Here is a 22,906-nt window from a genome sequence, read left to right on the forward strand (position 1 = left end):
ATTCCCTCTCCGATAACTCCAGATAATCAATCCGTTTCTCGACATCCCGACTCTTGTAACCATCTCAGAGAACTTCACCTCCATGGCAGTGATCGATCGCCATATAACAACAAGATCCTCCAAGTCAGCAATGACCTTCGCCAGCATTGCCAACATGTTCAACATCTCTCGCAGCATTTCCCGCAACTCTCCGACCAAATCGACTCCCTGGTCCGCTGCCTTCACAGGGGTGTAAGCCTGAGCACATAAGTGTCTTTTAATGTCTCCATAGCCAGATCATTTTTAATTCTTTGACATATTGTCCTCCTAGAACAGTTATGGAACAGAGTGTATCCAATCTCACTGGTTAATTTCATTAAAAGGTATTAAAACTAACAAATGTACATTTATGCATTTGGCAGACATTTTTATCCAAAGTGACTTACAGAGCCCTTATTACAGGGACTTATTACAGGGACAATCGCCCTGGAGCAACCTGGAGTTAAGTGCCTTGCTCAAGGACACAATGGTGGTGGCTGTGGGGCTCGAACTAGCATCCTTCTGATTACCAGATTACCAGTTATGTGCTTAGACCACTACCACTCCAGTATTCCACACAGCTTGCTGTCCACACGCCCGATCCTTGTGTCACGTGACTCTCCCAATTAGGGTTTCTAAATGTCTGTTGAATTTCAATGCTTTCAGCAGCCAACAATTTGCCATACAAAACACTGTGATTTATTAGGCATTTACTTATCTTTATTTCAAGTGAACCGGTATGTAATGTAGACTGGGTTGTATTCTCTATTACATTGCATAGTTTTGTCCATGGTTTTTAAGGATGAGGGCTTGCCACTCAGCCTGTATAAGTTGGCACCTGCTTAATTTGGCTAGCTTCTGCTAATTGACTGCTGATTTTGCACCAAAATACTATAGAGATTGAGTACTACAAACTAAAGCAAAAGATGTGGGAATCATATTTTTCCTCACTTTTTAAAAATTGGCTGTTTATTTTGCTATCCTAACTATGCTGTCTGCGACCCTATCATGACAATCCGACAACCCACCAGTTGAGAACCACTGCTCTTGAACACCTAAAAAGTCTGTACCCTTCAAGACAAAATTTCAGTGATTGGTGAAAAATTGCTGTTTGCTAAGATTTTAGAGAGGCAGAAGTAATATTAGCAGTGGTAATGTGTAGTACTGCCCTCAGATTATGCCATTAGAGCGTCACAGCTATGAATAGCATTTTGAATGTCCTGGTGCTTATGCTGTCCCTGTGCATTTTACAGCAGGGCGAAAGCAATTTGCACGTCACGAGTGGGCCCAGAAGGCAGCTTACCTCTTGGGCTTCACCCTAGAAGAGCTCTCTTCTGCTATCTTTAAACACCAGCCCAAAGGAACCTTGCAGAAGTCCACCTCATTCCGCCAGGGACCAGATGATTTTGGCACAGGAGACAACTCCGGTAAATAATTTTCACAATGTAAGACCCCTCACACATTAAAGTGCTAGCATTGACAGTATTAAGATTTTTAATTTTTTTGCCTGCAGCTCCGAAGATCACAGCTCTAGAGTGTTTGGAGGCCATGGCTGCTGGGCTCTACTCTGAGCTCTTTACTGTGGTCATCTCACTTGTTAACCGGCAAGTCGTATTTCCTCCCATGGTCATTCACTTTTAATTAATTTACGAAGACATACAGTGTCCCCAAAAAGTGTTTGGACCCCTTTGGACTCTTAATTAATTTGTCTGCATCCCTGGTTTATTTGTGAAAAAAAAAGCAAAAAGCAGCAGTAGTGTTTGCAAAACCTAACCTACATAACATTTGTCTGTTGTGCTGGTTTAGATCTCTGAAGTCGAGTCAGCATTCCCTGTGCTCTTTGCTCATTGTGGACACACCGGGATTCCAGAACCCAAAGTTAGCCAAGCGGGACCGTGGCGCCACCTTTGAGGAACTGTGCCACAACTATGCCCAAGAGAGGCTCCAAACACTTTTCCATGAACGCACCTTTGTACAGGAGCTGGAACGTTATAAAGAGGTGCACAACTGCTAAACCAATGCAAATATCTGTTCCATTACACCCATCAAATTATTGTCAAATTATTATCTTTTAATTATAGGCTTAATAATTGCAAATTGTTAAAGAGCAAGAGTTAAATCAGTGTTGATTTCATTACAACCTATGTGTAAAGTGTTTATTATATGTTAATATGTTTGTCTAAGCTATCATAATCACATTTACTTGCCTTGTTACCATAATCGATATTCATTCTATGTACATGGGACAATTATAGATTCCATTTAATCAGTACTTTAAATGAGTATATAACCTAAAAGCCTTACATTTTCATGGTTAGTTTTTGAGCGATTTTGATTTTAAGCCTCGTACTTGGAAATATTTTGGTCACAGATCATAGAATATGAGAAAATCTGATTTTTAGCCTTAGACACTTCTCACAAATCATTAACATGAAATCAGCTCAATATTGTAGCTGACTAATACCCCCTTTATCCCTGTTTAGGAAAACATAGAGCTTGCATTAGATGACATAGAGTCCAGTACGTCACTGTCTGTAGCAGCTATAGACCAAGCCTCGACCCAAGCATTGGTAAGCAGCTCTTTCCTTCCCATCTCCCTCTCTTCCTACCCAGCTCCTCTTGCCTTCTTGCCAACTCCTCTTACCTCCTCAGATTTCTGTAAGTCATCCCAGCCTGTCCCAAAAGGGACCTTTTCTGGTGAATGTGTGCTTTTCAGTTTCATCAGTGACTTGAATCACTGATGTTTTCCATTGTCTGCCAAAACATTGGGGAAAATTCATTGTATTACTTTTTGAAAGTTGTTGTTGATGACTGTTGTGTCCTATAGTTTGTAATTTAAGTGAAAACTTGCCGCCAAAGTTTTAAAGTTTTTATCTGTTGCAAGTTTTTACATTGTCCTATCTTGCCAATTGTTGAAGAAGCTACATGCCAAGAATGTGGCTTTGTGAGATATTAATGAGACAAGACAGGCTTTTTCTTGTGTGTGCATTCAGCATCTTTGTTAATGAAAGAGTAGCAGTTTGTATGACATTGTCTCTTTTACAAAATGTGCAAGAATGGTCCTCTGTATTCACATAAGTAATATAATTATTGTGTATCAGAACCTGCATTCCACTGGGCTTTGATTCTGGCATATTGCAGGAGAGCCTTTAGTGTGAATGCCAGCCAGAGCCACAATGATGAAAAATTTGATCCCAGGATCACACACTAGTAACATTGCCGAGATCAATGCCGCAACATGTCTTTGTGAACAAAGGCAGAGAAGGGTGTGTGTCATAGTGATCAACTTGTTATCATGCAACTATTTGACAGGGAGAGCTTACTAGTGAAGAAGAAAGGGAAAGTTTGTATACAGACAAAGTCACAAAAAAGGAGATGGCAATGGCTGCAACCTGGAGTGATACTGAGACCAGGGAGCTACTTGCCAGCCTTGCAGGCGACAAAATTAACCACCAACTCAGTGGTACCCTATGCAATGCTGTTGTTTACGGCAACAAAAAACTCTGTTTTGACATGTACTTTAGAAATCACATCTGTCTTTAAAGGGATAGTTCATCCAAAAATGAAAATTCTCTCATCATTTACTCACTCTCATGCCATCCCAGATGTGTATGACTTTCTTCTGTAAAGCTGAAATATTTCAGCTATGTAGGTCCATAAAATGCAAGTGAATGGGTGCCAAAAGTTTGACGCTCCAAAAAGCACAAAAAGCCATCATTAAAGTCATCCATATGACTCCAGTGTTTTAAGGTAGTTGTTGGTAAGAAACAGTTCAATATTTAAGTCCTTTTTTGCTAGAAATTCTTCTCTAATATTCTTGCATATTCTTCTGTAATATGCACAAATAATGTGAATCACCAAAAACACAAAAAGAATGTGAAAGTTAAAGTGGAGATTGACTGAGCAGTTACAAGAATTTAGTGTAAAAAGGACTTCATTATGAATCTCTCACCCACACCTAACATCTAGTTTCTGAAGACTTTGAATTTACCACTGGAGTCTTATGGATTTCTTTAATGCTAACTTGTGTGATTTTTTTTTTCTTTACATCCATTCACTTGCTTTGTATGGACCTACAGAGCTGAGAAATTCTTCTAATAATCTTAATTTGTGTTCAGCAGATGAAAGAAAGTCATACACATCTGGGATGGAATAAGGGTAAATGATGAGATAATTCAAATTTTTTGGTGAACTATTCCTTTAAGGGACTGTTCAGCACAAAATACTGGAAAGCTTTGTCAGTGCAAATGAACTGTCCTGCAATGCTGTTTCCAGATCATCTTCACTAGGGAGTTTTGTGGGTGCCAATTACAGTTTTGTGACTTGTAATAGAAATAAAAACACAACTGCCTGCACAGTCTTATATTCTTCTTGTGCTCTGTCAATTTGATAAAGTTTGAAAGCAATTCATAAATTGTCAAATGAGCACTTTAAAAATCAAGTAATTGAGAGTGCACGTTAAAACAACCCTGAAGAGTTAATTATCCTTTGGTGGAAACTAAGGCAATCCGAAGACAGTCTCTTAACTGGCCTCTTAAACAGTTATTCAGCAGCCCCTGCAAAATATCACTGTGGTAATGCAGAACGAGGGAGAAGCCATTACTGCTATTAATTGCTTAAGAAGACAGGCAGATTGTAAGGTGTAAAAATGCCTGCCTGACTACCCTGGAGCCCTTAATTAATACAGGCCATTAATGAAGAACCCATGACTAATAGCTCATAATTTTTGCCCCTCGTTTTCGTTTTCTCTCTCTTATTCTATAAAGGATAGTAATTGCTTTCATGTAATGACTAATGTTTTCTTTGAGGTCATTATCGAAATATGAAATGAAAAATAATCTAAACCATGCACAGCATTTATCAATGTGTGTTAGCGTATTGTAATGGCTTGTGTTGCATAGTTGAGTTGTTTTGTAAAAGGGCATCTTGCTAAAAAAGATTTTTGGGTTGTATATGGATGAGTATTTCTTATGTATTTTTGAAGTTTTCTTTACTCCATGGATTAAACAAAATTTACATGGAAATAATCATCTGTTTATCTTACACCTTGACACAAGATCATAATAAAAATTTGGGGCTCATCCAAGATTTGAATCTGGTACCTCTAGCTACCCTGTTTATGTTGCACCCTGTCCCAAGATCAGAGTCATTATATAAATTGGGGGCTCGTCTGGGATTTGAATCGGTGACCTTGCTGCCCTTTTTATGTTGCACCTTAAACCAAGAGAATGGTCATAATATATATTGGGGGCTCGTCCTTGATTTGAACTTGTGACCTCTAGCACCCCGTGTTGTTATGACTCCCGTTCTAGGTTTGGGCTATAACAGAATTTTCAAGAATCTGTGTTTATATCTGTGTGATTCAGGTACGGACACTAGCTAGAACAGATGAGGCAAGGGGGCTGCTGTGGCTGATGGAGGAGGAAGCTCTACAGCCTGGGGGCTCAGAGGAAACTCTGCTGGAGAGATTTTTCAGTTATTACAGCCCTGCGGATGGAGAAAGTAAAGGTCAAAACTTGCTACATCTCCTATACATACCCACCATCACACCACAACAAGTGCACATTTATGCATGCAACTTAATGGGTTCAATGCATCCCTCAGGTCCTGCCCTGCTACTGAAGAGTGAGAAGGCACATCACTTCATGTTGGGTCACAGCCATGGCTCTGACTGGGTGGAGTATGATGCTCGGGGCTGGCTGAGCCGTGCCAAACAAAACCCCTCCTCCCAGAATGCGGCCATTCTACTGCAGGACTCCCAGAAGTAAGACTCTCATAATTAATTATTCAGGGATACACTGATCCGATACTTTGATCGGTATCTGTTCAGATACTGACTTTTTTGACCGGATCAGGTATTGGTCCGACAAGCCAGATCCAAATCAATTACTGTGTTAGTTGAAGTTTTTACCTTCAAGCTCCAAAATGGCATGAAAGAACAATAAAAGCTCTATTAAAATAGTTTAAATAACTATATTTTATTTAAACTCTCTTGAAGATATCCGATAGCATGATGCAGCATGCTTCAGTAATTCAGCGGTGCTCTGTTGTGTCACGCACACACATAGATAGATATGTGAGTGCTCCACACAGAATACATCTCAGATGTAGATGCTTGAAAGTTCGGTTCGCTTATGACTTGCATTGAGTTCGGAACCAGAGCAATTCATCAGATTTTAAATGAAAAGCATATTAAACTTCTGTGAACAAGCCAACAACACCTTCTTCCTGAAATGTTCTGTCAAAATAAGCCCCAGGGTTTAAAGTTAAGAAATTATGACTGAAATACAGAACTGACATATAATACAATTTTAATGTTTATCATTATTTATAATACAAATATTTATTGTTATTTATTTATTTGTTTGTTTCATATTAAATTACAATCATATTTAACTTAACTGGGTTCCAAAAAAATAACTGTGGTTGAAAAGTGGTCTGATATCCTTTTACAACTGAAGTGAAAAAAGAGCTCTAAATCCATATAGTCCAGACACAAGTTGAAAAAATGTGTAAAGCAGAATTTTTCCTGGGTCAAAAATGGTCTTTGTGGTGTCCGACGTACACGTTCATTGCGATGCTGGTTTTTTCCTCATAATTGCAATTAATATTTAAGAGAAGTTGTAGCATTTCATGTTTGTAATATTTATTTTTGATCATCTGAGCATCTAGAAACTTCTGAACTCAACAGAATTGTTTGTACTTCAAGGTGTGGTGAGAAATTAAACTAATTTGACACTTTATTTCTATAGGGCTAGTTATACTATTCATGAGTATACCACTTTACTGATTTGGGAATGTGTTTCAAAAGTAAATATGTTTGTTTTCTACTTCATACCAGATATTGTTTTTCTTTTTATCAGAATTTAGGAATCCAAACCAGGCCAGTTTTTTTGCTTATATCAAACATCATTAGAACAGGAAATATATTACAGTATTACAAATTACTTTCTTCATACATTGTAGCCTACTTGCCCTTGTGTGTACCATATTTAAGACCATGGATTTCTCCTCGATTGTTAGTTAGGTAGTCTTTCTTAAAAAATAAACTGTTTATTTGTTATGAAAAAATAATAGCATAAACTTTAATACAACTACCATAGTTGTAATTTTAAAAATCAATTAAAGTTTACTGTTATAAATGTTAGTAAGGGTGTGCTGATGTGTAGATGTGAAACGTCTTGTAATTGATGCTGGTGCAGTTGTTTTCCTCTCGTCCGTGCTGTTCAGAATGTCAGTGCTGTAGCCGTTTCAAATAGTTTAATTGCTCCATAGCACTTTAAAATTGAAAATTGCCATGTAGAATTCAAATGGGTCACATGAGATTTGTTATGCCACATGATATCGAGGTAAGACCTGTTTCCGGAGCTCGCATATCGATGTAAGCTTTGGGCACTTAGTCATAAAATGTACTTTGGCTGCCCGATAATGAAATATTGTGTAGTTAGAGGTTTGTGTTTCTTTACATATAAAAGAATAACCCCAATCAGTTCTACACAATGAGGTATTTAGATATAATAAACTGATTAAGAAAAAACAACACTGGAACAGGATTGGGGCTTCACTTCACTAGCTCTGCGGTGTGGCAAGATTTTAACGACACTAGTATTTCATGTAGTCTCTCAATTAATCTCAAGTAATTAAAGTTCCATCCTTAATTATTGTAAAAGAATGAGCAAAATGCTCTTTAAAATTGTTTTAGATGGAGTACACTGCAGTACAAGACAACTTTCCAAAAGTATTTCATGCCAACCCATATATCCCATGTATTTCATATATCCTACACATATACTCATAGATCCTGTTCATTCTCTCTAAAGGAAGAACATCAGTGGCTTGTTTATGGGGCGTTCAGGAGGGGCCACAGTTTTGTCAGGCTCTATTGCTGGGCTTGAGGGCGGGTCGCAGCTGGCTCTACGCAGAGCCACAAGCATGAGGAAGACCTTCACCACTGGCGTGGCTGCTGTGAAAAAAAAGTCTCTCTGCATCCAGATTAAACTGCAAGTGGTCAGTACAAGGCCTTATACTGGATAATCTTTTTTTGATAATCTGTTTTAATTCAAACAACACCATCTTTTGTGAACTTTGAGTGTGTTTTTTGTTGTCTTGTAGGATGCACTGATAGACACATTGAGGCGGTCCAGGGTGCACTTTGTGCATTGCTTGGTGCCTAAAGCAGAGGCTCTGACTGGGGATATGAAGGTGAAGATGGAGACCCATGGAGATAGCTGTGACACAGGCCTCATGCAGCTGGATGTGTGTTTGCTCCGAGCACAGCTCCGTGGCTCCAAACTGCTCGACACGCTTCGAATCTACCGGCAAGGTAAGAAATGTGGAAAATGCAAGCTTGAAGACTGTTAAAGACCTCTCTATCAATATTTGACCTTTTTTTGAAGGGAATATATAAAAATCTGTGAAGAGAGGACTGATTTGAAAGTTCAACTTTTCCTTGCAGGTTTAATTTTTCAGAATATCTTGTTATTCTCCCAGGGTTCTCCCAGGGTTTGTTGACCTTTTGAGGTTTTGTTGGGCTTATTTTCCAAAAACAGTCCTAGTGTGTTTGATATCATTGTCTTAGAGACGTCCATGGGCTTATTTTGTTGAGTGATCTTTTGGAAAACATTTCAGCAAAATGCCTCTCGAAATTACGGCACATTTCAGCCCAAAGCCCTGACTCAGCAAAATGCCCTCATCATTGTGATCTGAACCTGTACCCTGTAGCTTTTAGAAACTCTCAAACACATTATCTTGTAAAGCTCACATCATTTTGCTCTACCCTACCTCAAGGTTATCCTGATCATTTGGTATTTTCTGAGTTCCGTCGTCGATTTGACGTACTGACCCCCCACCTGATGAAGAAACATGAGCGGAACTACATCGTAACTGATGAGAGAAGTGTGAGTGTCCTATTATGTGTACTCCGCTTTGCTCCTCCTTCATGAGCTGTTCTTCCATGATTATGACAGAGCTGAGTGTAGAGTGCTGTGTTGTTGATTAATTGGCTGTACTACACATCTTTTAGCTCTTAATCTCAGCACTGTTCTGGTGACAGGGCAATAAATCTTTAATCATGGCTCAGAGCAGCATCCTGTCCTATCAATGACCCCGCTTCTGTTATTGACTCTACAAAGACTTTAATTATGGTGAAGATCCTAAAAGTGAACTTACTGTGTATCTAAATGTATATGTGTGTCTGTAGTACCAGTCAAAAATGTAGACACACCTGACTGTATGTTTCTCATTAAACTAAAAACCTTTTGATTTAAAGAGTCATGCTTAAAGAAATAGATCATCCAAAACGGATAATCATCTAATTATTTACTCTTATGCCTTCTCAAACACGTATGACTATTTGTCCTTCTGCGGAACATAAACCAAGATATTTTGATGGAGATACTTGGAAGGTGTCACTGTCAGGTGATTGTATCATGTGGTCCTATCATGTGACAATGTCACATGACACAAATTAGTCACATTATTTAAGGACTCCCTTACTATTTTCCCCCCACACCCTGATGAAGGCTTTCTAGCTGCAATACGTCAGTTCATGGTGTTTAATTATTCTGGCCATGGATTAATAAAGGCTTTCTTAAATTTGTACTTAAGTCTGAGTGCCTTGGATAAATCTTTTTTCATGAGATAGATTATCCCTTTTCCAAAGAGCTCCAAAAGATATGGATTTTATACCTAAGGAGCACTGGTTGCATTTTTGTTTCTATATATGTTTTCAAGGATGTATGGAGATATGAGTTGTTTTTGTCCATACAATGCAAGTCAATGGTGCTCAACACTTTTAAGCTCCAAAAAAGACAAAGGCAGCATAAAGGTGATACATATGACTCAAGTAGTTTTATCCATTTTCTTCTTTAATGATACGGTTCATTTTGGGTGAGAAACAGACCAACATGTAACTCCTTTTGCCCTACAAATTGTGTTTCATTGGCGATCATGATTTGAAGCAAGATTAAACTTCCTTGTGCTTTATTCATGCGCAGAGTGTGTGCACATGCTTCAAGTATGAGGAAGTGCCCAGAATATATGGGAAATCCTTCAATATTGTTTAAAAAAGTATCCCAAGCGGAAATTTCTTGCAAGTGGTTTAGCGAATGCCCAAAGTTTGTGTAACACTGTTAAGGTTGGGAAAGGTGGAGGCGGGAACCGGCTGAACAGTCAAAATAATATTTAATAATAACTTAAACAAAAAGACACCCAGAACACAAATGCACACATGGCAGCTGCATGTGGCTCTCTCTCTCCCGAACTGCCACATTCCACTGCATTTATCCCTTTCCTCAGCTGATTAGCCTACTTCCTCATTGTCAGTCTGGCTGCGCCTTCCGGCAGGCTTTTCCCCGCCTCTGGGGCTGGGGAAGGGGGTGGGGGGAGGGAAAAACAAAAACAAGGAGAAGGAAAGGGCAAGGCTGAGCGACAGTGAGGAGATAAAGGAGAGAGAGAAAAACTTGCTCTCAGATTTCCCAGACACGCCATCGGATGGCCACGGCTGCTCCTTTGGGTGGATATTAGTGGCGAGGACTCCATGACAGCACATCCCTCCTCCTTCCTGGGCTTCGGCACCAATGTAACATGGTTAAAGTTGGGAAAGGAGGAGTCAGGAACCGGCTGAACAGTCAAACTAATATTTAATATGAACCTAAACAAAAAGTCACACAGAACACTAATGCACACATGGCAGCTGTATGTGGCTCTCTCTGTCCCGAACTGCGTAGTCACGGTTCGGCCACGCACTCCTCCTCGTCACAGTGTGCAAAGCTGTAATTAAAGGGTGGCTACTGCAAAGAATCTTAAATATAAAATTGTTTTAATTTGATAAAAATAAAATTGTAACTACAATTTGTAATTCCTATACCTACGTTTGTGTCATTTCATAGTTTGTGTCATTCATATCATAACATTTGGAATATAATGATGAAGAATGAGTTGGTGTGTCCAAACTTTTGATAGTCACTATCTATTTAGGCTACAGGTAATCATTTTATAGTATTCAGAAAGAGATGCTACAAGCTGACAGAAATGTATCTAAGGAAACTGTTCTTTGTTTACATGTTGCTTTAGTTGTGCTTTTCCAAGGTTTCTCTTTGGTAACCAAACATCAGCAGATTCCCCCTTAGACCTGTGATCTATCTGCCGCTGCTCAGTCTGAGATGTGGCCTTTTGCTTGTCTCTCTCCACTGAACCTGTTCGCCAGCAAGCCCCAGTGCCCCTACAGAGAGCTCTCAGTACCTCCCTGTGCTTTTATCTCAAACTCTAGCCATTAGTCATCAGTCCACTGAGATTCTTTAGTCCCCTGCCATGTTGTTATTTACCTGCCATCCTGTCAAAAAGAAAGCACAGTTAGGTGAATGGAGAGGAGAGGTCAGATATTAAGACACAGTTGTTTGTGACCCTGTTTTCCCAAGGGAAGGGGAGAGAGCGCCATGTCAGCACACTGCCCTCATGGAGTCTGTCTAGGGTATTGCTTTGTGCACTGAGGTGGATAGCATACTAGGTCTTAATGTCTGTCTTATGGGTTTGTGTGTGTTGTGTGTCTGGCTTTTTGTTTTTAGGCTGTCGAAGAGCTTCTGGAGTCTCTTGAGCTGGAAAAAAACAACTATCACATGGGCCTGAGCAGAGTAAGTAATACCTTGCTATACAATGTCCTTTTTAAAGGGAAAGTGTGTAATTTTTCATTGTTAAAGTATGTTAGTTACTTATCCCAGCTTAATATGCAGAGACAATTGGTAGGTTGATTTCCCTAAAAGCACTGTGTTAAACACTGTGGCTCAGTGGTGCTATTACAACATTGGTCTTTTTAAGCATCCCAACACCGCAGCATTAGAATTTTGGATGGAATTAACTTTTTGTCCAACCAGTGGAAAACAGGGGGAGTGTTTGTTATATTTGCAATTCTGTTTGGTGTTGATAAAGGAGGAGAAATTGCCTAACTTCACCTTTAAACCATAAAACCTTAAAATGATAATGTAGCTAGTGATACTTGACCTGGAAAATGCTCATTACTTGCTTATATGAGTCATCTACAAGTTTTAATCAAAAGTGCCATCAAATATTTCATCAATCTTAAATTATCTAAAAAAAGAATTAACAAGTGTTCAATCCTTCTATGTTATGGATCAGTGCATTGAGTCAGTTTGTGGCATACAGATTCAGCCTGAATCATGAGGATCAGTTCCAAACAGATGGCATGATTTCCATTTAGATTGCCGAAACTTTCACTTCTTCTACACCTCTCAGACACAGACAGACTTTAATCCGCTCTGCCGCTGTGCTCACATCTGGACAAAAGTGTGAAAGGGTGGGCTTTGGCCAAAAGGACTCCTCCTCTCCCATCATGAAAAGCACTCTGCTCTGGACCGACGCTTTACCCAGAATGCTAAGCTGCAGATGGGACGTGGCTGGCAGGCCTCATTGGCGGGCATGTCAGAGTAAGAAAGACAATTATTCTGCGTTTTCTTCTCAGAATAAGCGGGCATGATTTGAGCCAGTCTGGAAGGCTGCCCCATTGCACTCTGGGTCTCCCCCACACTTTGTATGATTAAAGCAGAATTCAAGCTCCTTCCTTTTGTGCATCTTCTGCAAAGGAAAGATTGATTCTGGCAGGCACCAGCTTTCTTTGTTTGGTGTGCTCTGGCTTGGCACACGCCAATAACTCTCTACAAACACCAATCAGCACAGAGAGATAGGAAAACTCGCTTCCAGGAAATACACAAATGATTAGCTGACGGCCATAATTTTGAAATACCAGTGTACTATGGAGATTCAGGAAGGGTAAGTGTAAAAACATGGTGATAAATCAGTTTAATTTAGAAAATAGAATAGCTATGTTACACACCAATGGTTGACTGGATGTACAGTTTCCCTAGAAATATTATGGCACTTAAGCCACTCTTAATATGTATTCAATGTCTCTGGCATTATAAAACAATATTAATCCAAATGGCATTTATTTGAAATAAATATAGCAAAAACACACTTTTCAAGCAAAACATTTTAGGTTTCAAATTCAAAAATAAGACAATGTATTTGAACACATTCTGGTTGTCAAATTTAGTGGAACATGTCCATAGATAATGTGATGAACTGCACCTGTGGTTTCTGTGCTAGGATACCTGTGTAAACTGAATTACATCCCATAATTTTATTTTAGGAACAGTTAGTTCTGAACAAAAATCTTAATCTGTTTGCAAATGCCACTTGCTTTGATATTTTGTATCGAATGCAATAACGTCCAGACATTAAGTGTCCAAAAGTGTCTAAATACATTATTAGGCTTCTGTAGATGTGAAGGAGCTCCATCAAAACTTGAACTGCCTCCACTCCTTGCTGAAAACAGTCATTGTACAGTTGCCACCTTAGTACAATACATCCATCTAAATCACAGACTTGCACACAAGCTCCACTCTTTGCTCCTTTCCATTACAATTTGTTGCCCCTATCCTTTTGTGAGGATTGTCATGCTCTTAGTCTCTATGGCAAAGGCTGCCTTTTGACCCTCATGAATGGCTCTTTCCACTCAGCTGACCGTGCTGACTGCTGGTGCTCTTGTGAGGAAAAAATTGTCCAATCAAAGGCCCCAATACAGCACCCCCATGGCCTGCTGGGTGAATGTCATGGGGCGATGTGGCTAGTAAGCACATGCCCTCAGTGGTCACATGCAGCAAAGACATTGCTGAATGATATTATCATGGCACTTCACTGTTCTAATGGATCTGTTCAGTTTGAAGTCCTAAAACCTGGAATAAAATAATTTTTAGAGTAATATTTTTCCTCCTGTTTTTTGTTTGGTTAAATAAGGTCTGTAATTAATATATTACACACAGTTAACAAATTACACACAGTCATACCTTAAAGGTGCATTTTGTAGCAAAATGTTTTTGTTTTTTTATTATTATTATTTTGTTGCTAAAGAAGGACTACAATTACCACAAGGATGCGAGTTTACGCTCTTTTCAATTCTTGAATTAGCAAGATACTAAAGTGTGTGCTTTTAAAAGGTATCAAAATTCATGTTTGATTGTGGTCATTTAAGTTGTAGAACAAAATATAACATAAGAAATGTTAACCTCAGACTTTATTTTTCTCATAAATTGAAAATTTCTGTTCTTAAAACCCATTAAAAATTCCTAAGGGAACCTGACGTAAATTGACATCACAACTGAGTGGCTTTATAGTGCTCTGTTTTTATGATATACTGTAATTCTCTAAAATAGTGTTTTATACATACTCTGTGATGGCATGAATAATATAATTTTACATTCAACTTAAGAGAACCAGGGATAGATTTATCATTGAAGTGATGTTAGGTCTTTTTTGCAGCACATCTACACTGACATTGAGAAACGAAACTCAATTTTCCCTTTCTACTCTCCTGAGGTGGAGAGGTCCCACTCTGATATTACACCTGCCTAAAAGCAGACAAGTGTGTGTGTGTATGTGTACGTGTGTACAAATATGTCTGTATTAGCTGCCCAGGTAGCTCATCCCTGGTGTTCTAATTTGCGGAGATTGTAAAAGGTTGTGTGGAGTGTTTAATGCAAATGTATTGTCTTTATTTTTATTTTTTTGCTGTACCGAAGGGTTCACAGCCCAATGCCATTTGGTCTGAATGCTGTCAAACTTAACATGAATATGGAATCATTTCATAACAATCCATTTTCCTGTATGATCTGTTGCTCTGAGCTCAGAGATATTGCCTCCTGAAATAACAATAACCGAGACCCTACACCACTAAAATGCTCTGATGCCTTTGATGTAAAAAGGAAGATTATGCTGCAGAACAGCTCCTGATAAAGCCTCAACCAAGAGGCATTTTTTGCCATTCCCTCTGATGAGTAGTAATTGCAGCAGTGGACTCTTAGCCTCCCATCTCTCTCTCTCTCATTCTCTATTTATATACAGTGCCATTTAAAAGTCCTGATTGAAATTCTTGGATTTAAAAACAAATTTAAACCTGAAAACAAGTTTTCAGATTTAGAAAAATGCTAAACAAAGAAAGATTATGATGTAAAATTAAAACATATTTAAGATTCTGCATTATTTCTCACTAATCAAATAATTAATTTAGTCAAATTAACCATGTTAACTCGTTGATGATATTCTCAAATCATGCTGGGATAACATGAAGATTTTGGAAAAAGCTGAGTGCATGCTGTCATCAAACCTACTGAATCTTTTATATATCTGATATATATTTTTCTATTCAACTTTTCACTCAAATGTTATGCTGATAATATACAATAATTTGTAATGGACAAAACTGTATTAAATAGAAAAATGCAAAATAAATGCATTTTTACTTGTGAACTCAAACTTTTTAACCCCACTGTAAGTCCCAAACCTTTTTTCAATGCAGAACTTCCCCCTAGTGCAGTCTTTTAGGTATACCACGGATCCAGAGCGGTTTTAATTAGAATTATGTTCACCTAGACGCTGACTAAAGTTTTGCCTGCAGGGCTTTTTTGTGGGAAAGTGAATGTATGACTATGGCAGAAATATAATATAAATAGTAAAGTAATCAGTGTATTTTTTATATTGTCCATATTAGACCAGATTGGACTTTTTATTGGTTGATGAGGATATATAGAGAGCAGGGTGGACGATGTCTGAAATAATGCCGATATATACACTCAGTGGCCACTTTAGACTGTAGTGTGCACAGGCTCACCAAAACTGGATAGTTAAAGACTGGAAAAACATAGCCTGATCTGATGAATCTCGATTTCAGCTGAGGAGCACAGATGGTAGGCCCACTGCAGCCTCAGCTTTCTGTTCTTGGTTGACAGAATGGATCCTGACTTGATTTTCTGCTGTTTTAACCCATTCGCCTCAGGGTTTGACATGTTGTGTATTCTGAGATGCTATTCTGCTTACTGAGTGGTTATCTGAGTTACCGAAGCCTGTCAGCTCGTACCAGTCTGGCCATTCTCTGATGACCTCTCTCATCAACAAGGGGTTTCCGTATGCAGAACTGCCATCCACTGGATGTTTTTTGTGTTTAGCACCATTCTGAGTAAATTCTAGAGACTGTTGTGTGTAAACATCCCAGGAAATCAGCAGTTGCAGAAATACTCAAACCAGCCTGTCTGGCACCAAATATCATGCCATGGTCGAAATCTCTGAGATCACATTTCTTTTATGTGAACATTAACTGAAGCTCCTGACCCTTATATGCATGATTTTATACATTGCACTGCTGCCACACGATTGGATAAGATAATCACATGAATAAGTAGGTGTACAGGTGTACCTAATAAAGTGGTCACTGAGTTGTACCTATACTGTAAACATAATACAATTTAATGAAGAGACCTACAAAAAATTGCTTGAATTAAACACTTATTTTACCCAACATTTACTCAAAATTCAATAAAAACTGAAAATAATTATTGTCTGTTGGTAGATTTTTAAATTGAGACAAGGAGAAACTTGCACATCTGTTCTCGATGCTGATAATCTCAAATTCACAAAAAAAGTACATAATAATTTAACTGGCCGATATATTGGTCCATCACTAGTCTAGATTCTCTGAAGCTTCACAGTCCCAAACGCATGTCAGTTGCATAACACTTCTAATGTTCAGCCATGCTGGTCGCAAAGACATTAGCACACCAAGCATTGTGAATTCAGTGAAATGTACATTGAGAGACAGTTTGTTGTATTTCCAGTATCTCACAGCAGTGGTCTATGTGCAGGTGTTCTTTAGGGCAGGTGTGCTGGCTAAGCTGGAGGAGCAGAGAGACATCCAGACAAGACGCAACATCACCCTGTTTCAGGCTGCGTGCAGGGGCAACCTGGCTCGACAGGCCTTTAAGAAGAGGAAGGTAAGTCATACCTTACCTAATAAAAGACAATTCATATGTACAAATAACACTGTTTTGTATTGGGAAAAAGATGGGAAGATGGGAATATATATTATTTAGCAATTCTGATAGGTACCACTTGTGGTGCAGAAATCACACACTGCAGCTTTAAGTAAATCAGGATGTGTCACCAGATTTTGTCAGAAACATCCTGTGAGATGAATTTTACACTTTATACTGTACCCAAGCAAACAGTATAAAAAGTAATATAAAAAAGATGGAAATGTAACATTTTGGTCCCCCCAAAAGTGGAAGTGTTTTGTGTTTGAGTTGCAGTCCCTTTCTCAAGAGTGAGAGTTCTCCACACACTGAGTGCATGTCCATTTGTCATGAAGTTTGTCTCAGAGTCCATCAGACTTTCAATTGTGTCTTGAGTAAATCCCTCTGGCTTTGGTCTCTGCTGACAGACGGCATTCAATCAGTGCATCTCTTGGGGAAAACCTGAGTTTTTAATGAGATTTTTACTTCCGGAACTGTTGTGTTCAATATCTGATTATTTTTGCTCTTCTCTCTCCCCCTCACTTTAATTTCTCCCTCTCTCTTTCCTTCCTTTTTGTTGACACTCCGTCACTCCTCTAAACTCACGCTGTCCTGAATGGCATTGGCTCATGATATGAGGGTTGATTCCACAGTTTCCTGCGACTCACTCTTGAGAAGAGTGGGCCCCTGTCTCACTATAGTTTGTCAATGGAGAGAGGAGGAGGTGGCTCAGACTGCAGACTGAGCTCCTTGCGCTGCAGTTGGCCCTTGGTGGTCAGCTGCCTTGGCATTACAGCTTCATCAACATCCACTTCTCTTTTCAGAGTAGCACACATACCGAGAGAGCTTTCCTTGGCGAGACTTTGTTTACCATTTACCGCAGAGCTCCTGACAATAGTCAAGACTGTTTACTGGAGGTTTTGATGTAAGTAGGAGAGGTTGTAGCTGTTTAACTGAGCTTTTTGCTCTTCTGATCTGTTGTTTGGATCATATAGACATTAGTAGTGTTGTGTTTTATTCTTTTTCCTCTTTTGTTTATTTGGATCCTTGTAAGGCTGGGGTCTTTTGTTACACCGATTTGTAGGTGAGCTGCTTTATAGCCATCGCTGTAAATGTTTCTCAGGATGTCTTGTTTACTTACAGATTTGTTTTACTTCTCTGAGTAAGTCCTTGGGACTGCATCTTTTTATTTACTGAAGGGTCCGCTGGTTTTTTCGCTTTCTCTACAATTATTGTCCCCCCAAAGGTCCTTGTCTGGATGCCTTTAAATCAAACAACCTGTCCCCAAAGTAATTCTGTTCAGTAGAAACCTGTCAGAAACCTGTGCTCCTTACTAGACTGAAAGATCAGACTAGTGATTTGTAATGTCTTTGCTGTAGAATATCTCGTCAGATGGCACATACCTCTAACAGTCCATTCACTGAGGGTCTAATGCATTTCACATCTGGCAAGCTCAGATTTTTAATCCCCAAATTTTTCTTAGATATCAAAATCATATATTGTACAGTAAGAACCCAGCCTTAGTGGGTGGTTCATAACCAGAATAAGCTGCAAAGTGGACCAAACTTTATGCTAATAATTAAAAGTCTGGCTACGCAAGACTACATGAACCCCTGGAATGAGTGACCGACTACAGTTTTGGACAGAATCTCAGTCTCATATCCTCCTCCAGTTCTAAAAATGAGTGTAGGGGATGTTGAAGGATGTTAGTGTCCTATGCCATTATTTCTTAATTAGTGTAGATGTAGGATATAATTTAGATATATTTACCAATGTCGAGACAATTTGAGTCATTACGGCAGCACCAGGAGAGAGAGATATGTGGGACTTTGCTTCCTCTCTCAAACCACAGTTGCTACAATGTAAAATAAATTTGCTTGTTTCTCTCTCAGATCGATAACTGGGGGGATAGCAACACCTTGAAGTCTGTTCCTGTTTTGGACTATCTAAGAAGAGTATTTTCAAAGCTCTTAGTCCCCCTAGATCTCTCTCTTTCTTTTTCTCTTTCTCTCTGTGGGGAGCAGCTAAACAGAGAACAACCATATTTGGTCCTTTGAAGCCTAGTGGCATGCTCCTCCCCAAGTTTCTTTGACATTCAGTGGAAACAGCACTAGAGGGAGCTGGGAATTTAGCTGAATGCCAATCGCGTGTCTAATTAACTCATTGCCTAAAGACACAATCTTTTGCTCCAAGTCTGAGCAGGTGCCCCACAAACATGTGTGCGTTTGTATGTGCTCCAATGTCCTTGTCTACAAGCCGTGTAATAATTATGTGGTCGTACTTGCAGAAAAATGCCACCTGCTGATCCGTATTCACATTTTTGTTACATACCTCAGTGGATATGAGAGACACCTGTTGTAGAGGTTTTGGCTGACCTTGTTTGGCAGCGCCTTGGAGTCGCATCCATTCATCGTCACACTTAGATCCTCCTACCCGGCTCCAGGGCTCACAGGCCCCATTTCCACCAGACGGCAATTTTAATTAGGAAGCTCTTCCTTATTTTGTCCTCCTTTACAAGCTGTTTAGATAGCTGTTTGGCATTTGTTTTGGTCAAATCGTGGCAAATGAGCTGCAGTGCATATGTCAGGCCTCTGTTCTATGTAGTGACCTAACCCAAAACATACAGACTGGATCCCGTTAATGTGCTGAATTGGGCCTGTCTAATTGGGTTTCCAGATAATCCTCTATTATTTGAAATGTCCCTGTTCCTACAGCATGTAAATCTTTATGCAGGCTTTAAATCAGCTGCCAAGTAGCACTGAAATTTAATTGAATTACTCACATGGGGCTTGGGGCTTTTGCTTCTAGCTGCATTTTTTAGGCTGTTGGTACAACTCCAGGAGCTCTCCTCTTTTGAAAAATTGCAGTAGCTAAAAATCTACACTAAATCAAGGCAACTGTGGGTCTTAAGTTGTTCTAGGTTTCATCTGTTTTTTGGGGGGTCAAGCATCAAAATTATTGGTTGAGCTTTTTGGTACAAAAAACCCAACACATTTGGCTGGACAATCAAAAAACCTTGAAGCTGTTTTGCTCAGTTTTAATGTTACTAGTTTTGTCTGTTTAGGGCAGTATATCTAAGGGTGAATATGTTAGCAATGTTAACTTTCCTTTGATGATGGGGTAGAGACTCCCGCTCTTGGGCTTATAGCGGAAGGCACTGTAGATCTTGCATTGGAGCTGAAAAGGACCCATTCAGAGCTAGTTACCCCACGGGAAGCTCTTTGACCGAGGGGCCCACAGCCTCCAAACAGGCCTGTTATTGTCCATACACGCTCTGCCTGGGTTGAGCTACTGTACTCCACTGCTGCAAGACTTACAGGCATTACAGATTGTCACGACAGCCCACCGCTAGTTAAGCTTTTCCACACTTGCACGGAGATAGGAAACACGCAAGGTCTGAAACTGATACACACATTCTTCCTGAATGTTATACATTTGCAGACCCTGCATCATATACTGTATGTCTCTTGCCTTTTAGATCCAGGACCTGGCCATTCGCTGTATTCAGAAGAACATCAAGAAAAACCGTGGTGTGAAGGGTTGGCCGTGGTGGAAGCTCTTTACCACTGTACGACCTCTCATCGAGGTGCAGCTAACAGAGGAGCAGATCCGAGGAAAAGACGTAAGTAATGGTCTGCCAATATGTTCCATATATGGAAGTTCCATATATGGAAAACAATATCTAGAGACTGGGATGGCCAAGCATTATAATGCTTGTATTTTTAATGCAATTGAATTTGAATACTGAAAAAAAAAAAAAATTATGAAATATTGACAAGCACTTGTTAATATTTCATAATTTTCTCTTTTTATTTTTTATTTTGAGTAAGTAGGCACACCTAATTGGGTCAACAAGCACTTCTGTTAAAAGCCCCAGTAGACATGATTATCGCATCAGCTGCCGATTGCTGATAATCTCAAAATGGCCAAATATTGGCAGACTAATCAGTTTGGTCAATATGTCAGCCTATTTCTAAACTTTATTGGCATGAACTTGTTCATCAGCCCAGTGCGCATGGTAATTCTATAACAGCCAATGCCTATAATCTCAATGGTAAAATATTGTCTGATTAATTGGTTTGGCCAAGTTATCAGTCTATTTATATACTTTATTGGCATGAACCTCTGTTTACTATCCCTGTATACATTGGGTAACAGCTGATAATCTCAAAATGCCAAATATTGGCAGATTGATCTGTCTGGGCGATATATCAGTCTGTCGTTAGACAAGCACACATCATCTCTCTTTATCCATACCTTTATCTAACTCTTACTCTCTCTCCCCCTCTGACATTGCCTGTCCTAACCACTTCAAATGCTTTCAGTTGGCATGTCATGCATGGTTTTGCCTTTTTACAGTAGTCTAGCTGAATTTAAAGCCCATCTGTGTGACTTTTGCTGCCCCTCTTTGTCTTTGCTCAGCTGCAGCTCTCAGTGACACCCAAAGCGCCCATCTCTTTGATTACTATCTCTGCAGCTTTGACTCAATCTGAGTGTTTGTAGAGAGTTATGTATGTATGTATATGTGTGTTGTGTGTGTGTGTGTGTGTGTGTGTGTGTGTGTGTGTGTGTGTGTGTGTAGAGAGTGGCAGGGCTGTGTGTATGCATATATGACCCATGTAGCTGTTTGGATCAAAAGCAACTCTGCTCCCTACTGGGGAGTACATTAGCATGTCACAGACTGTGTGTACTTGTACGCATACACGTGTGCATACCGTATGTTTTGTCCACTGGGCCACATCCCCGCTGAGTGCTAAGTAACCATGCAGTCAGGTGTGCTCCGGAGAGAGACAGACGGGTGCTGACACTGCCTCCGAACAACCTGCTTTTAAAAAACAAACACCAAGTCTCTATCTCCTCTGCAGAAACAGCCTGCTGAGCTGCAACCTATTGGCTGTAGCCTGCAGTTCTCTCAAGTTAGCAAAAGAAAAGTTAAGGAAAGTGCAAGGAGGTTAGCGGTAATAGAGTTGTTGGTTTTCTATCTGTCTGTCATTCTGTTAATGTTTTTAGTTTAGCTTACCTGTCTGCCTCTGTTGTTCACAATGTATGGCTATTTGTTATTGTGTCACAAATGTCCAACTGTCTATGGTCATTCCTCTAAATACTGGCTGCATTTGTTGTCACCCTGAGATCATCTCTCTCTTTTGATCTGTATTTCATTTATTTAATATCTCTGTGTCACTGTTTATTTTTAGGAGGAAATTCAGCAGCTCAAGTTGAGGCTGGAGAAAGCAGAGAAGGAGAGGAACGAGTTAAGACTTAATAGCGACCGACTGGAAAGCAAGGTTTGTGTTCGAATTCAGTTCAGTGTAATCAGTTTTAAAGTTCATTTTAAAAGTTCAGTTCAATGCAAATTAGCTTCAGATCCACTTCAAATTAAATTCAAAGAAAGTTTATTGGTGTGATAAACAAAATTTTATCATGGCAAAAACGTTTGAAAATATCACACAGTTGTATACAAAAATGCTCAATATACAATAAGGCATCGATAAATAAAACATTTTATTCCATAGTTATTACTATGCATCACACTCTCATTCCCTTCACACCTACACGCACATACATTTACCTCAGAGTAAATATACATTCCATGCCTAGTAAATGAGGTTATACCGTACTGTCCTACAAAGGCAAAACACAGTAACTACCAACCGAAAACAGAAAAACAGCTTAAAGGCACTTGCATTTATTGTGGATTTTATAGTTACTGCAGTTTTTACATGCTTCGTATTAATCTGAGCATAGTTGAGCCAAACTTCAGTCTTAGAGACACACCTTCAGTCATAAATCAGTTTTGAGAAAATGTGTATTGACTGCCCTTTACCTTCAAAAGGTGGCGTAGTGGCTAAAAGCACAGGGCTGTTAATCAGAAGGTCACAGGAAGGTCACAGGTTCTAACCCCATGGCCACCACCATTGTGTCCTTAATCAGAAGGTCACAGGAAGGTCACAGTTTCTAACCCCACGGCCACCACCATTGTGTCCTTGAGCAAGGCACTTAACTGCAGGTTGTTCCGGAGGGATTGTCCCTGTAAT

The 22,906-nt window shown here is 39.5% G+C and overlaps 1 protein-coding gene across 1 annotated transcript in view; it reads left to right on the forward strand.

The window, feature by feature from the left end:
* The window catches only part of LOC127631765 (unconventional myosin-XVIIIa-like), a 161,964-nt gene that overhangs the window by 89,101 nt on the left and 49,957 nt on the right, over nt 1-22,906 (forward strand). Inside the window, exons 12-24 of the mRNA XM_052110072.1 lie at nt 1,272-1,445; nt 1,532-1,622; nt 1,825-2,017; nt 2,502-2,588; nt 5,385-5,526; nt 5,623-5,782; nt 7,839-8,025; nt 8,131-8,341; nt 8,806-8,915; nt 11,583-11,648; nt 16,725-16,853; nt 20,350-20,493; nt 22,067-22,156. Coding sequence (XP_051966032.1) covers nt 1,272-1,445; nt 1,532-1,622; nt 1,825-2,017; nt 2,502-2,588; nt 5,385-5,526; nt 5,623-5,782; nt 7,839-8,025; nt 8,131-8,341; nt 8,806-8,915; nt 11,583-11,648; nt 16,725-16,853; nt 20,350-20,493; nt 22,067-22,156 — 1,784 coding nt within the window. The remainder of the gene's footprint in view (nt 1-1,271; nt 1,446-1,531; nt 1,623-1,824; nt 2,018-2,501; nt 2,589-5,384; nt 5,527-5,622; nt 5,783-7,838; nt 8,026-8,130; nt 8,342-8,805; nt 8,916-11,582; nt 11,649-16,724; nt 16,854-20,349; nt 20,494-22,066; nt 22,157-22,906) is intronic.

This window comes from Xyrauchen texanus, chromosome 38 (assembly GCF_025860055.1).
Source record: "Xyrauchen texanus isolate HMW12.3.18 chromosome 38, RBS_HiC_50CHRs, whole genome shotgun sequence".
In the NCBI taxonomy this organism is placed as follows: domain Eukaryota; kingdom Metazoa; phylum Chordata; class Actinopteri; order Cypriniformes; family Catostomidae; genus Xyrauchen; species Xyrauchen texanus.